General features: G+C 37.5%; 2 protein-coding genes across 13 annotated transcripts in view; one reads left to right on the forward strand and one right to left on the reverse strand.

The window, feature by feature from the left end:
• The window catches only part of LOC308697658 (uncharacterized protein), a 79,847-nt gene that overhangs the window by 39,002 nt on the left and 24,974 nt on the right, over nucleotides 1–15,871 (reverse strand). For 6 of the 10 annotated variants that reach the window (XM_081377051.1, XM_081377050.1, XM_081377049.1 and 3 more), the window contains one exon: nucleotides 6,105–6,200. In XM_081377051.1, coding sequence (XP_081233177.1) covers nucleotides 6,105–6,135 — 31 coding nt within the window. In that variant the 5' untranslated portion in view covers nucleotides 6,136–6,200. Of the gene's footprint in view, nucleotides 1–3,988; nucleotides 4,118–5,776; nucleotides 5,846–6,104; nucleotides 6,201–15,871 lie in introns of those variants that run through there. The other 4 variants (XR_014030970.1, XR_014030971.1, XR_014030972.1 and 1 more) reach the window with 3 other exon arrangements.
• ddah2 (DDAH family member 2, ADMA-independent) lies at nucleotides 1,786–14,429 on the forward strand. 3 transcript variants are annotated; one of them, XM_081377041.1, is made up of 6 exons: nucleotides 1,786–2,063; nucleotides 3,267–3,816; nucleotides 3,887–4,075; nucleotides 5,793–5,912; nucleotides 6,059–6,202; nucleotides 12,593–14,429. In XM_081377041.1, exons 2-6 carry the CDS (start codon nucleotides 3,526–3,528, stop codon nucleotides 12,707–12,709), a joined length of 861 nt encoding a protein of 286 aa, XP_081233167.1. In that variant the 5' UTR covers nucleotides 1,786–2,063; nucleotides 3,267–3,525; the 3' UTR covers nucleotides 12,710–14,429. The 3 variants fall into 3 exon arrangements, with proteins under 3 accessions (XP_081233167.1, XP_081233168.1, XP_081233166.1); XM_081377042.1 differs by having other exon boundaries at nucleotides 2,062–2,167; nucleotides 12,593–14,425; XM_081377040.1 differs by lacking the exon at nucleotides 1,786–2,063 and adding an exon at nucleotides 2,221–2,384 and having other exon boundaries at nucleotides 12,593–14,425.

The raw sequence follows: 15,871 nt of genomic DNA on the forward strand, positions 1-15,871 counted from the left end.
AATAGATGTCCAAGTAGATCTGCATGCTGTACGGCTGAAACATTGCATTATTTTCCATTATCACTGTAAAGCTGCTTTGAAACAATCTGTACTATAATACTATACTGTACTGTATGTAAATGGAGAACATGACTAAAATAAAGTACTAATATTACAAGTGAAAATAATTCATGGTGTAATCTGGCCTTTGTTCCTTAATCAACTCACCCTGAGACATGGATGTGACTATGACCTTGGATTGCATTTGTTAATAAACTGCGTTTGGATTTTCACTCTGTCTGCTGAATGCTGTCTCACCACCACAACCAAATCATCACAGAAGACTTCATCATCATGGATCCAGCAGTTGAATTAGTCCATATGCGTCAAGGTAACCGCACACTCGAAGAACATGTACACATTTTCCTTGACATTGCAAATACTTCTGATCTACCGGACTGTGCTCTCATAGACTTTTTCAGTCACGGACTTAACCCGTTTCTCAAGGATTAAGTTAAGTCAACTGCTGGATCCATGATGATGAAGTCTTCTGTAATGATTTGGTTGTGGTGGTGAGACAGCATTCAGCAGACAGAGTGAAAATCCAAACCAGTTTATTAACAAATGTAATCCATGGTCATGGTCCATACCAGGCAGAGGGTCAAGCACATGTAAACAGTCCGAAATACAATCCACAAAGGTAGGAAGGGACAAGAAATCCAAAACAAGGGGAAAAGATAAATCTAAAGAAACCAGGAACTGCTCAAAACTGACAGAGCAAAAACCAAACAAGACTTCCATCTGAATGAAGGCAAAGGGCATAAATAGACATGGTGATGATCAAATGAATCAAGACACAGCTGAAACAGATAAACTAATAATGAGCAGAGGATTCTGGGAAATTAAGTCCAGGAATAACAGAGTCTATGGAAACGGTGAGGGACTAGACTGCCATCAGTTGGCACATGATGGCACCTGCAGCTGACAGATGTAACAGTGCCTTTATGATTGAAATTGATATGATAGAGTGACCTGCATTGAAACATGTTTTGTGTATTTACTCATATTCATCTGCTAAAACCATAGCCACAGCCACAGTGAACACGTTTCACTCAGCAATATCCCTGATAACACACGATAGCATCACAGAGACATCTATTTGATGTGCGTGTTTACATCTGGAAGACATATTTTTTCATCTGCAATACGTCTAGGCTATAGGACATTTCCTGTCAGATGTCAAATAGACGTTCAGAAAATGTCTTTCTGTTTATGATTTAGAATGTATGTAAAATTGACATCTTATAGACATCTATCAAATGCTAGTAAACAGCAGATGCTCCCAGATAAAGTGATCTTTAACAGACATCTTGCAGACTTGTGCTGGCTTGGCAGTATGTTTTTAAACTGCTCCAGAACAACAACATCAAAAAGGCTCTCGTACGACTAAACAGATGATGCATTAGCCTACACACCAATGCGTAAAACACAATTTATGTGTTTGAGTGTGATGTTTACTCAACCTAAAATTTCTGTACACTTTAGAACCGTACTTTTGACTTAGCCTAATTCTGACTATCAGCCAGGATAAAAATTTATCTGGTTTCCAGGTCTATATTTCAACAAAAATATGCCTATTTACACATGTATGTAATCACAAATAAATCAGAAGTTTCGTACCGGGGATCCGACCCCCTAGCCTACCACATGGTGAATGTACATTCTCACAAAATCCTGGGAAACATGTCCCCATAATAGGAAAACAACAAATCTATGACATGTAGACCTACATTTCACAAATAATCTGTTATTTGATGAGACAGAGGTCACAGCTGAGCTTGAGTCCCGACCTACATATTAAAAGAGTGGATTAGCGAACAGCTGAAGTTAACATAACAAACCTAGGGCTGGTTGCCATAGCTCAAAATTCACTGAACACATTGTTTAGTCTGGATGAGTTCTTATACATTTTTTTTCCCCCATTAAACAAAAAAAGAAAGAAAAAAGAATGTTTAGTCTAGTTACACGCTGGAAATGAGGAAATAGGGAGCATTGGAGGTGTGGCACTGTAAACAACCGGACGGGTAAGTGGAAAATACTGAAACATGTTTTTCATGCGGATCAAAGTTAGGCAAATTTAAAGAGTCTTTGTCTCAGAGGTAGGCATTTCGCTCCCCTAGGTTATCGGGTATGTATTTCCTGTTTAAGTCATTATTTAGTAAATTCCCCTTATAGTCACGCAGGAGAAAAAGGATTCCAGGATGGATGGATTGAGGGGGAAGGGAAATAGTGAACGTTAAGTGAACGGTATGGTGTTTGTGTATGGCCGAGTTCGAGTCGATCAAAACAATTTAGCGCTTTATGCTGAGAGGAAACTGAGTTAACGTGTTTAATCGTATCACAAGGTAGGATAATTTGTTTTACGATTTGTCGTAATTCATCAGGGCGTCAACTTTGGCAGCCAAGACACTGTTGAACAAACTGTGGAACCGCAAACTTGAACCGTTTTGTGTATCAACGGTGACTTTACAAATACATTTCATTGAATCTTTTCTGGAAAGCCATCTAAAGTGGAATGAATTTATCATTAACTGACTGTCTTTCGTCTGTTTTTAATTTAATTTTTGTTAATGTTTGCAACAATGTGTGTGCTGTTTGTTTGTAAAGACCGGGACAGTATGATAATGTTGAATGTGCCCTGGCTTACACCAAAACAGCCATCGATCCATTCGTAAGATAATTTAAATAGATGCACAAGGTAACCGGTATTATTGTCTTTGTTTAGAATACCTTTTATATTTTGATTGTTTTCTTTAGTTGTGGACTACACTTTAGCACTTGGGCATGGTAACGTTAACTGAAACAATACCATGGTTTTACTGTTTTGGAAAACATGCTACAGAATATTTTTTGCTGCTTTTTATTTCTATAAGTTATGCATACACACACGTGTGTAAGTTCTGGCACTGTAATGCACCATAATGTTTACTCCCAAGTTCAAAGCATTTGAAAATGTGCGTTATCCACTGACAAGACCTTTAAAGATTTGGAACAGATACAGTGAGGTTAATTGTTCAGTTCAGCAATGAATGGTTACAGGAAACTAATGTGGACTGATATAAAATGACAGTGCTTCTCAAAAACCTGTTCTAGAGACCGCACTATGACTAGGCTAGATGGACTTTAAAGTGGACTCAAACAAGCCAATGCCATACTCTCAGATATACAGATTAGACAGTTTGGTTGATGGCTCTTTACAGTATAATTTTTCTCTCTCTCCACCACAGGCAGTATTAAAGGGACAAACACACTTCTTGAGCTTTCTACCCAGGGGATTCAGAGATGTCAAGAATGATTTGCTGATCCAGTTGTTGTTGTTAGGAGCTTTCAATAGCTTTCACTCAAAGACTGTCCTTCATAGACTTGAACTTGCTCAGTTTGTGAATCAGTCACCCACAGAGACACGTACATACACCCATAAACAGTCAAGCTCATAAACATTCACCAGACACCTGTCATACAAGCATACCTCATACACACACTGTCATGGCCAATATTTATCCGTACGGCTGCTTCACTCATGCTGTCGTCAGATGTATCCCAGAGTCCTTTGGGAAGTTGGCAGAGGGTGGAGAAGGGTTTCAGACAGACCTCGCCAAGGCCCAGCGTCAAATGGGGGTGCTGACAGGCGCACTGAGGCAAAAGGTGGGGCTGCAGTTGATTGAAATTCCAGCAGACTCTGAGCTGCCTGAGAGCTGGCGGATCGAAGACATTGCTGTGATCCAAGGCGACACGGCACTCATCACACGACCCTTCAAACAGCAGAGACACCTTGAGGTAAGGGGCAGACACATGGCTGTTGTAGATGTAGATGTTACATGATCATACGTGTGTAAACTTTCTTTAGGCAGAGGCCGTGCGGCGAGTCCTAAATGAACTGAACCTGACAGTGGTGGAGATGGGTGATGAGGAGGGGGGGTCTGGTGGAGCCACTCTAGAAGGAAGTGATGTCTTCTTTACTGGAAAAGAGTTCTTTGTGGGCATTTCGAAACACACCAATCACAGAGGGGCAGAAGTCCTGGCCGACACCTTCAAGGTGAGTGGTGCGTTTTGGTTGAATCGATTCTGTTTGCATTGGCTAATTAGAAAAATGTATATGTAAGAATCATGCACATTAACATTGTAGATAACAAATACAGACAGATTTTAATAATGAAATATAGCTGCAAGCAGCAATTAGCGGGGTTCAAGCATTTTAAAACCTTCATGCCAACTATGCTGTTAAGGTCTTGGCCAACCCGAAATGTAGGGCTGACAGCCTGACACCATAAAATATCCATGATGGAGAATATGCTAAAACACATTCACAAAAGAATGAAAGGCTTAAACAATAATACTTAATATAGACTAAAGCCCTATTCGGACAGGATTAACTTTACAAGGGTAGATGGAGTAATGTAATTTTACCACAGGACGTCTGTAATATTAATGGCCAATTTGCACGGGATAAGTTCCCTTTCGAGAACGGTCACTTTGTATTGCATAGCTAATACGCAGTGGGGAAACTCCTTTCCCTGAGAAATATTGAAGCTAATAATTTAAAACGCGCTCATTTATCATGGAAATGTGGTGTTATTTTTTTTTTTTTTACCTTTTAAACTGTAATACCTCTACTGATGGTCTGATCTCCGTAAAAGTTTGCACGCTTCTTTAGAATAATATGGCGCACTTGCTCAGCTAATTTGGTGAATTTCTGCATAGAGCAGACCATTTTTCAGTCATTTAAATGTCATTTTGCATAGGATAATATGGAGCATTTTTCAACTTTATAACAGTTAAAGCGCCACCAATGGCCCGACGTCCATAAAAGTTGCCAAGCTTCTTTAGGATCATGTGACGCATACGCACACCCGATTTTGTGTGGTTGTATGCAAATCAGGCAGGAAGAGGGCCGCTTTCAGCCATTTCATGGGATTTGCCATAGAAATACATAATTTTGACACCTTTTTAACGATTATAGCGCCACCAAGTGGCTAGTCGCCGTGTCCTTTTTCACGCGACCAAAGAATGAGCTCTTACATAGGTGTACTGAGTTTGGTGAAAATATCTCGTTCCGTTCACAAGTTATAGCCAATTTAGTAAAAGGGTCTCCTCCCACCTCGAACGTTTTGGCAGCCCTTAGGGACTGTGAACCGAAATTTTCACTTTTTTTTTTATATAACCATTGACAATCAGACTCCAGAGAATCTTGCTGCACTGGTTTGGTTCCGGTCGGGCCAAAAACCTAGGACTAGTTCACAAAAGTAGGTTTTTGGAAAAACCCCAAATACCCGAAAATTTTCCCGGGTGACGAACAAATCCGAGGTATGCATTTTGTCCGCCTTGAGCCAAGGATTCCAGCGACATAAAACACTTGACTGTTTAGGAGTTATGAGCCATTTCGTACTTTTGACCGCTGTAACGATCGGGGTGGGCCTTGCTGACGTTGTAGGCGGTGTGAGTACTACCAGCCCTCAAAGTTTCAAGTCTCTACGACTTACGGTTCGGTCTGCCCGATCAGTTTTAGATAGAGAATGCTGCATCATGGGAAAATTAACAATAACAATAGGGTTTCAGCGCTACACGCTTGATCCCCTAATTACATTTATCAATGGGTTTGAACTGAATTCTTGCTTTTGTCCTTCTTGTTTTGTCAAATAATCACAATGTGCTTATTTATTTATTTATCGTTTGATATCACTGTAAAATCCTGTGCAATTACCAGCAAAAAGAAAATAACAATTGTTTGATGTTGCTTGGTGCTGTGTATTCAGGACTTTGCTGTGTCCACTGTGCCCGTGTTTGGAGGCTCTCGTCTGAAGAGCATCTGCTCCATGGGTGGCCCCAATACCATCATCATCAGTAACAGCGACGGGGCCAAAAAAACACTCAGAGTGAGTGTGTGCAAGTAAAATACAAAACATGAGCTCTACATTAATGTATATAGATGTATGCACTTTTTTTCTGAGGAGATAATCACATTATCAACAAGGATGTGCCAAAAGTACTTGGGCACAAGTATTGTGTTTTTGTGTTACAGGTGATGGAGCAGCTGACTGACCATCACTATGAGATCTTGTCAGTACCTGAGGAGGTTGCTGCTAACTGTGTATACATCAGAGGTCCTGCAAAAGTGGACTACCTCCTGCATCCCACAGCTGAAGAGTGTCCCAACAGTATTCCTGTGAGTGAAAGAGGATGTACAGTAAAAGCATTTACATCAGAGAATAATCAACAATACAATCCTGATTGATCAGCAGTTTTTTAAGACTAAAATAACCCAACAAACTTTTTTAGGTCATTTTTGCATCCATCACTACAGATTTATGTCAAGTTGGTCTTTGTGATTAATAGGAAAAATAAAACCATTATTCTAAATATTTTGATAAAATTTTAGTGTAACTCTGCACTTTCCTACATCTTTGATTCAGAGCAAAAGCATTTGGGGCTACTCAGTGAGGAAACAACAATAATCGATTGAGGACAGATTATGAAATGTCAGGGCCTTCAGCTGAGACATCCACTGTAGGTACTGCTGATGTAGATCTGAGGTAGATAGACAAACAACCATTGAATGTGTTCCAGTGATGTTTGCCACAAATTAAATATTGAAATAATGAAATATTCCTGGTACCAACAGTGCCAGAACTCTTTATTGCAGCTTTGATGTTATATACTATGTGTAGTACATTTTTGTCTCATTTGCTGTACATTACACTTAGGGCTGGTTGATACATAGATTATATCGCAATATCTTTGCTGATGTAAAATATTATGGAATATTGTTTATGTTGCGATAAACAATGTTGCGATAATGTTAAAAGTTTTGTTTATAAAAGCATTACGCCAGTTTCATTCACCTTTTTTGTCTCATGACTGACATCAGATAGGTGCTGCTTTCAAATGCTACTGTGCGTATTTGTGCAAGCTTTTGCAGCTTTAAGCATTGCAGGTCAATCACAGACATGTCTGAGCACATGAACAATGTAGCCAATCAGAGCTGTTTAGGTTAGTTAGTGGCGCATCCACTCAATTCGTTCACACTGATGACATTGACAGCTTCAGTCAATTATAAAGGGAGCGTTCTTTGCTCATGTTCTGTTTGTAATCTATTCACAATTTGAATAAGAATATTTTGCATGCTACTCCCTTCACACTGCAAAGTTTCTGGATTGACAACCGTATTTTAATGTGGAATTGAATCAGAAAATGTGGTAATTGACAGTGATTGCACATTTTATATAAATTTGCTGCTGTGCATAGCAGGATCATGATCATAATAATACATCCTTGGGACTGGTAAATATTGTAGTTGCTTGAGAATATTGTTGAATATTGTGAATATAGTTGACTGGTGAATATCAGTGTAATATTTAAGTCCTGCATCCATTGAAATTCTTCTGAATGTTTTGAATGCCCCAATGTCTAAATGTTAGTGAATTACTGAGTAAATTAAAATCTTAAGTCTAGCATTTGCATCAGCTGACAGTTTTGTCTGCTGGCAGGTAAGAGGTAATAGAAGAAACAGTTAAAGTAAAAGGGAAAAAGCTGCAGGTAAACAATCAAATAATTAGTCCACAGACTCCAGTTTAAGTCCACCCAGAACAGTAAATAATGATTAAAAACAATGTTGGGAACAATTACACATCAGGAAAAGATACCATATATAAACATTGCCAGAATTCAAATGTCTAACTAATCGTCATCCAGTTGTCCCAATACCAAAAATACATAATGCATTACCAAAAATACGTAAATCTACCATAGATCCTCCTAGACCCATAGTTTCTGGTATTGGCTCACTCACTGAAAAGTTATCAGAATTTATAGACTCTCATATACAACAAATTGGTAAAACAATTACCTTCCCACCTAATAGAGACTACAGATTTTTTAAATAAATTACAATTGCATTCGAATTAAGGTGACCAAGATTGGTTAGTAACATTGGATGTATCATCTCTATACACTTCGATTCCACATTTTCCACAAGGTTTGGAATCTTTGGATTTTTTTTTCTACAGAATTCTACATTACCCACACAATTTATTTTAGACTTGACTAAATTTATATTAACTAAAAATATTTTTTTTTATTTGAAAAAGATCACTACCTTCAAATACAAGGCACTGCTATGGGCACTCCCTTAGCACCAAGCTATGCAAATCACTTTATGGGTAAATTAAAATTGGACTTCATTTACAACAACAATCAGTTTGGTCACTGCATTAAGTACTGGGCAAGATACATTGATGACTGTGTCCTTATTTGGAAAGGAAGCGAAGAGTTTTCTCTTCGAAAAAGAGAGCGAAGAAAATCGTAATTGTTGGTGATTTGAATATACATGTAGATAACAAAAAAGATGCATTGGAATTGGCATTTAAATACATTTTGAACTCTATTGGAGTTAGAAAACATGTGTCAGGACCTACTCATTGTCATAATCATACTCTAGAACTAATATTATCACATGGAATCAACACATGGAATCAATGTTGATCTCGTTGAAATTCTACAGCAGAGCGATGACATCTCAGATCATTATCTAGTCTTGTGTATACCATCTAGCCAAGGTTGCAAAGCCGACTAATAATATTCCTGATCAGTTTCATCTCCTCAGCATCCCAGATAGCTTAGAAGCACTCAACATTGTGACAGAAACTTTTGACTTTCTCTTTTCCAGCACTTTAGACACAGTTGCTCCTTTGCGCATAAAGAAGATTAAGAAAATAGTCCAGCCCTTAAGAGAGCAGTCAAAGCAGCGCAACTGGAAGAAAACAAAACTTTTTTTGTATTTCATGGAAAGAGAGCACAATTGCATACAGAGAGGCCTTAAAAGCTGCTAGATCTGCTTATTTTTCAACCCTATTAAAAGAAAATAAACAAAGCCCTAGTATTTATTTGAAACAGTGGCTAAATTAACGAAAAATAAAGCTTCAACCCCAGACGTTTCCAAGCAGCACAGCAGTAATGACTTTATGAACTTCTTTACTTACAAGATTGATAATATAAGGGAGAAAATTATAACTATGCAACCGTCTACTACAGTATCGCATCAGGCAGTGCATTGTAGTCTCCTTGAGAAAAAATTAGATTTATTCATTGCTATAGGAGAGGAAGAATTTTCTAAACTTGTTAAATCATCTAAATCGACAACATGTATGTTAGACCCTATACCTGACTAAGCTATTGAAAGAGATACTTCCAGAGGTCATAGATCCTCTTCTTAATATCATTAATTCATCTTTGTCATTAGAATACGTACTAAAAACTTTTAAGCTGGTTATGATTAAACCGCTTGTTAAAAAAAAACCTCAACTTGATCCTACAGAATTAGTCAATTACAGGCCGATCTCTATTCTACCTTTTCTGTCAAAGATACTAGAAAAGGCAGTATCCTCACAACTATGTTCCTTTTTAGAAATTATTTTACCATTAAAAGAAATGGTATCTGCGAGGATTTCCAGTCAGGATTAAGACCGTACCATTGTACTGAGACAGCTCTCATCAGAGTCACAAATGATTTGCTCTTATCATCCGATCGTGGTTGTGTCTCTCTATTAGTGTTACTCGATCTTAGTGCTGCATTTGATACTATCGACCACAACATTCTTTTAAATAGACTCGAAAATTATGTTGGCATTAGTGGAATTGCATTAGCATGTTTTAAATCATACTTATCTGTTTGTTATCAGTTTGTAGCAGTAAATGAAGAGATGTCTCATCGATCACAAGTTCAGTATGGCGTACCACAAGGCTCAGTATTAGGACCGTTGCTGTTCACTCTGTACATGCTACCCTTAGGATATATCATTAGGAAGCATGGCATTAGTTTTCACTGTTATGCTGATGATACTCAGCTCTATATTTCTTCACGCCCTGACGAAACTTACCAATTCACAAAATTAACGGAATGCATAGCTGATATAAAAAAATGGATGACTAGTAATTTCCTACTACTTAATTCTGAAAAAAACAGAGATTCTAATTATTGGACAAAAAAACTTACTCACGTAACAACCTAGAATACTGTCTAACACTTGATGGCTGCTCTGTCAAGTCTTTGTCATCGGTTAGGAACCTGGGTGTGCTCTTTGATACCAATCTTTCGAAATTTGAAAGTCTAGTATCTGTAAAACCGCATTTTTCCATCTTAAAAATATATCTAAATTACGTCATATGCTCTCAATGACAAGTGCGGAACAATTAGTTAATGCGTTCATGACATCAAGGCTAGATTATTGTAATGCTATTATGGTTGGTTGCCCTGCATGCTTAATAAACAAACTACAGCTGGTCCAAAACGCAGCAGCTAGAGTTTTTACTAGAACCAAGAAGTATGACTATTAGCCAGGTTCTGTCAACACTGAATTGGCTCCCTGTTAAACATCGTATCAATTTTAAAATATTGCTGATCACTTACAAAGCACTAATGGTTTAGCTCCGCAGTACTTGAGCAAGCTCTTAACGCATTATAGTCCTTCACGTTTATTGTGATCTCAAAATTCAGGCCAGTTGATAATACCTAGAATATCAAAATCGACTGCTGGCTGTAGATCCTTTTCCTATTTAGCCCCAAAACTTTGGAACGGTCTTCCTAACATTGTCCGGGAAGCAGACACATACTGTCAATCTAGATTAAAAACACATCTCTTTGACCTACACAACACATAATAGACTTCTATAATTCAATGTTAGGCTGCATAGATTAGGTCAGCCGGAACCGGGAACACTTCCCATAAATCCTGATGTACTTGTTACATCATAAGAAGGATGGTATCTACGCTAATATTAGTCTCTCTGTTTATCCTCCTGAGGTTTACCGCAGTCCGCCGGATCCAGGCCATATCCAGATCTGATGAAGGACCTGCGCCTGGACAAAACGACAACGCAGTCCTGAAGTGTTTTACCTCTGTACAGATAAAACGTTGTCGGGATAATTGCGGTTCACGTGGCTTCATGGAAGCGATAAATAATTCTTTATTATCAATTTTTAAGGCCAGACAAGTAGTTTGTTGAGGGTTGGTTTGTAAGGACTACACGCCTGTGCACATATATATTCAAACGCGCATACCTATAGACTAAACACGTGATGTGCATTTGCACGCCATCAGCGTTTTCACGGGTTTGCGTTTTTGAGGTATGCACAGAGATGACCTTTTTTTCTACATTTTTTTAAGGCTTACATCTTTGAATCTATTTCAGGGTTTGCGTTCTCGCGTTAGAACAGTGTCGTGTTAGGGGCCCCTAAGTTAATAACTAATGATCTTTGCAACGGAAGTGAATCAATCTATCAAAACTAACTTTAGCTGGACAACAATAACTTTATTCTAGAGCTGCTGTAAAGCCAAAACAATCTCTGTTACTGTAATTTATTATTATGACTGTAAAGCTGCTTTGAAACGATCTATATTGTTAAAAGCGCTATATACAGCGGGGGAAATAAGTATTGAACACGTCATCATTTTTCTCAGTAAATATATTTCCAAAGGTGCTATTGACATGAAATTTTCACCAGATGTTGGTAACAACCCAAGTAAGCCGTACATACAAAGAAACAAACAAAAATAAGTTCAGAAATTAAGTTATGTGTAATAATGTGAAATGACACAGGGAAAAAGTATTGAACACATGAAGAAAGGGAGGCGCAAAAAGGCATTGAAAGCCAAGACAACTGCTGAAAACTTACAGTAATTAAAAAGCAATCCAGCCCCCTGTCAGTGGAAATTAATAACAGCTGGTTCAGTCCCAAATGATGGCCTACAAAAAGGTCTCATTGCCAAGGTGTCACACAAGACACATCTCATGATGGGTAAAAGCGAAGAGCTGTCTCAAGACCTTCGCAACCTAATTGTTGCAAAACATAATGATGGCATTGGTTATAGGCGCCATTCTAAGCTTCTGAATGGTCCAGTGAGCACTTTTGGGGCCATAATACGGAAGTGGAAAGACAATAATTTCACCATAAATTTGCCTCGACCAGTGCTCCTCGCAAGATTTCTGATAGAGGAGTGAAAAGAATAATCAGAAGAGTTGTCCAAGAGCCAACACCAAGTTGTAGGGTGTTTTTAGGGTAATGTGCACTGCCATTTCTCCTCCAAATATGGTGTGTATTATGGCATCCAAACAGTTCAATTTTGCTCTCATGGGACCACACTATATTCTCCCAGTATTTCACTGGCTTTTCCAAATGTTGTGCAGCAAACTTTAAATGAGCTTCAACATGCTTTTTTTTCAGTAATGGAGTCTTGCGTGGCGAACGTGCATATAGGCCATGGCGGTGGAGTGCATTACTTACTGTTTTCTTTGAGACAACAGTACCTGCTATCTGCAGGTCTTTTTGAAGCTCTCCACAAGTGATCCTTGGCTATCTTTGAGTTATTGCAAAACTATGCGGCATTATATTGACTCCATAATAGTTGCAGTTTTCGGGGGATGGGTCAGAGACCTTTGTTAGGGGAGTGAGTTTGCTGGATTATTCGTTCAATATAATGAATAATTTGTGTGATAGTAATTTTTAATTTTGTCTGATTAGTCCAGATGCTACATATTTACTTATCATTCTCTGTTTCAGGCCTTCCAGCGTTTGACAGACTACACCCTACTGCCCACAGCCTGCAGTGAAGCCTCCAAACTCGGGGGAGCACTGTCCTCCCACTGCCTTCTCATTAACAAGAAATCCAACTATTAAGGCACTCTAGTACAATCTCTGCATAATCAGATTCTCGTTTACTTTGTTTACATCTTTTCTTATACAGTCAAAGGAATAGTTCACTTAAACATTTTTTATTCTGTCATCATTTACTCACCCTCAAGTTGTTTCAAACCTGTATGAATTTCTTTCTTCTGCTGAACACAGATATTTTGAAGAATGTCGGTAACCAGACAGTTGATGGACCCCATTGACTTCAATAATAGGAAAAAAATACTATGGAAGTTAATGGGATCCATCAACTGTTTGGTTACTGACATTCTTCAAAATATCTTCTTTTGTATTCAGCAGAAGAAAGAAATTCCTACAGGTTTGAAACAACTTGAGGGTGAGTAAATGATGACAGTATTTTCATTAAGTTAACTAAGCAGATATGTTTTATAGCCCAGTTAGAACTGGTTTGCTGTAGTCTGCAACTATCCAGTTGTTCTCATATGTTAATTTTACATATTCATCCTTAACTGTCTAATCTGCTTAGATCCTTAGAATGGACACACATTATGAGAGTATTATAATAAATGGCGCTGAAATAAACAACAGATGAACTGGTCACTCACAATGGAACTGAGCAGTTAAAGTGATAGTTCACATTTAAAAAAAAAGTTATTTCATTATTTACTCACCCTCATGTTGTTCTAAACCTGTATGTTTTTTTGTTTTTTCTACTAATTCAGGGGTTCTTAATTCCGACCCTTAAGGTTCACTTTCCTGCACAATTTAGTTCCAACCTTGATCAAACTCATCAGCCTGTAACTCTGTAGAATGTAGACTCGAAGCTTCCTCACTCATCGTCTTCACGGTACAATTCGAGAATTGAGATGTCCTTCAAGATGGCTTTCTTTGATCAGTTACCGGGTTACAGGCTGAAGGAGTGAGGAAGCATCAATTTGAGTTTCGAGAAGCACCACGTAATTAACTTTTTCAAGGGCCCATACCAGGAAGGTAGTTGAACAAACTCAGGGTTACAGGATTCATTTCAATTTGACAAAACCAAACCAGTCCAATCAGGCTTTCTTGGTACCATGACACTGACCATCAACTTTGTCACCTCAAGCCTTTGATCCTGACTTGATGAATAACTGTGGTCACATGAAAGTGTGACATCAGTAGCGAACAGCCAATCACATGACGTAAAAACAAACTGTTTCACTTCTCTTTTCTGCCAAAGATTAAGAGATTGAAAATTTTGAAAAATATAACCACAATTACACAGCTAGTAAAGTTGTCCATAAAAGAGGACAACTGAAAGAAAACATCTTGCTATATCAGTGCAAGTGAAAGGTTTGAAGTTTATATACACTGTAAACCTGAATAAGTTTCTATCTTTTTTTTTTGTTGTTGTTGCTCAAGTCTTTTGCCATTTTAATAAAGACAGCAAGTTGACATGAGTCAATTTTGCTGGTAGAAAGCATTTTGATTAACCAGCTCAGATGACACCGCCCTGTTTCTTAAAATTAATGATTAAGTTCATTCAGCATGCAATTGAAATAATTCAGTTGTTTTCTAAGGCTTTAGGCCTATTCTTTCACATTAAAAAATGAGATATATTTGCTTTAAAGGACTGTACTTATTTTATCCATTGATGGTATTCCCGTTGATGAAACCCTGTTAACTATTTTGTAGTTATTATTTCCAGAATACAATAGTTTCTTTGACTGTTAATTAATAAATAAATAAAAGTAATCTCTGGTTGTTTCTCAAAAGTCGTTGTCTTCCGACCAAAGCTGAAGGCATTTCAAGACTGACATTTGTTGCTTCCTCCATACATCTAGATAAAAATACTGCCACGTATTGACCAATTATATATATAAAAAAAATCCACTCAAATAATACATTTAATTACATCAAATTAATTGGTTAAAAGGCTCAATGAAAGACTTTAAACGACTTAAGACTTTTTTTTCTGACTGGTTTCTGGTTAATGTGTGACTATAAAATAGATACAACTGTAAAAGTTTGTGCCTTTCATGGTCAAGATTTGTTGGTATGGAAGCAGATGTACAAGCATAATTTTTTCCGCAGATAAATGTAACTTTTTTTTAGAGTGTGATAAAGGAATGGTTTTGGGTTTGTCAGTTGTTCAATTGACATGGATCCCATGATTTAAGGGGATCTTAAATTTTTCTGACCCCCCCTGCAAATTTGTGCCATTCATTCTGGTGTTGTTTCTCTGTGTACAGGTGTAATCTATTTCCCTGACTTACTTTTACCCAGTCAAGACTGTGTGTTGTAATATTTTTACAAGTTAAAATTATAACAAAGCTGTTTTGAAAAGAGATGGCCACCAAACCGTACACTATTACTGGACCAAGTATGTTGGTGATCTTAATTGGGAGAATATTTTGTTGTAATATCCTAGGTAAGAACGGGGATGGTAGTAACAATGTTTGTTTGAGCATCCGAGTAATTTGTGATGAATCTCTCAAACTTTAATACACGGTAGCTACATTTGTGTACTACAAATAAAACTCACTTGGATGTGTACTACACAATCTCAGATTATGTGAGTTAATGTCAAATTCAAAGATTTCCGTTGTTACAAGCTACCCCACAACTAGGGTGGGGTGTAACACTAGCCTGGATAGATGTAACGAGGTGATTTGCTGAAATAAGATGAACACTATCTAATTTATGCAACAACTTTATTGAAGAACAAAGAAAAATCACTTTTGAATAAAGTTAATTTAAAGTGACAAAAAAATTATATTTTATTTCTTTTAGGACTTTAAATTTTGCACAAAACAACTGCCTTGAGTGTTTTGCAGCATCACATAAAAAAAAAAAAAAAAGTGTTCAATTGAGGCAAATGATAAGAGACTTGCACATAAACTACAATGAAAACATATTTACCACATGAATCCTTAACAGGATGTGATTAATAACTGGACTGGATTAGAATCATCATAACGGGTTGGTTGTAACATTTTTAATTAACTATTACAACTATTCCCAACCCAAACAGCCAAAACCTAGCTAAATCTTTTTGCATGTATGCAAAGCATCAAATTAAACTAGAGAAACCACTACTTTAGGTTATGCAAGTCAAATAATTGTATCTATAATGAAATGGATGCTAAGCAAAATATAATCCTGACGATTTACTTCTCTTCCTGAAAAGTTTTTTTTTTGTTTGTTTGTTTT

This window comes from Scardinius erythrophthalmus (genome assembly GCF_964197995.2).
Source record: "Scardinius erythrophthalmus genome assembly, chromosome: 10".
Classification (NCBI taxonomy): Eukaryota; Metazoa; Chordata; class Actinopteri; order Cypriniformes; family Leuciscidae; genus Scardinius; species Scardinius erythrophthalmus.

Coding starts and splice junctions, on each gene's coding strand:
- ddah2 (XM_081377041.1), top strand. CDS start 3,526: ATGGCCAATATTTATCCGTACGGCTGCTTCACTCATGCTGTCGTCAGA. Junction 3,817..3,886: donor AACAGCAGAGACACCTTGAG/GTAAGGGGCAGA, acceptor AACTTTCTTTAG/GCAGAGGCCGTGCGGCGAGT. Junction 6,203..12,592: donor AGTGTCCCAACAGTATTCCT/GTGAGTGAAAGA, acceptor TCTCTGTTTCAG/GCCTTCCAGCGTTTGACAGA.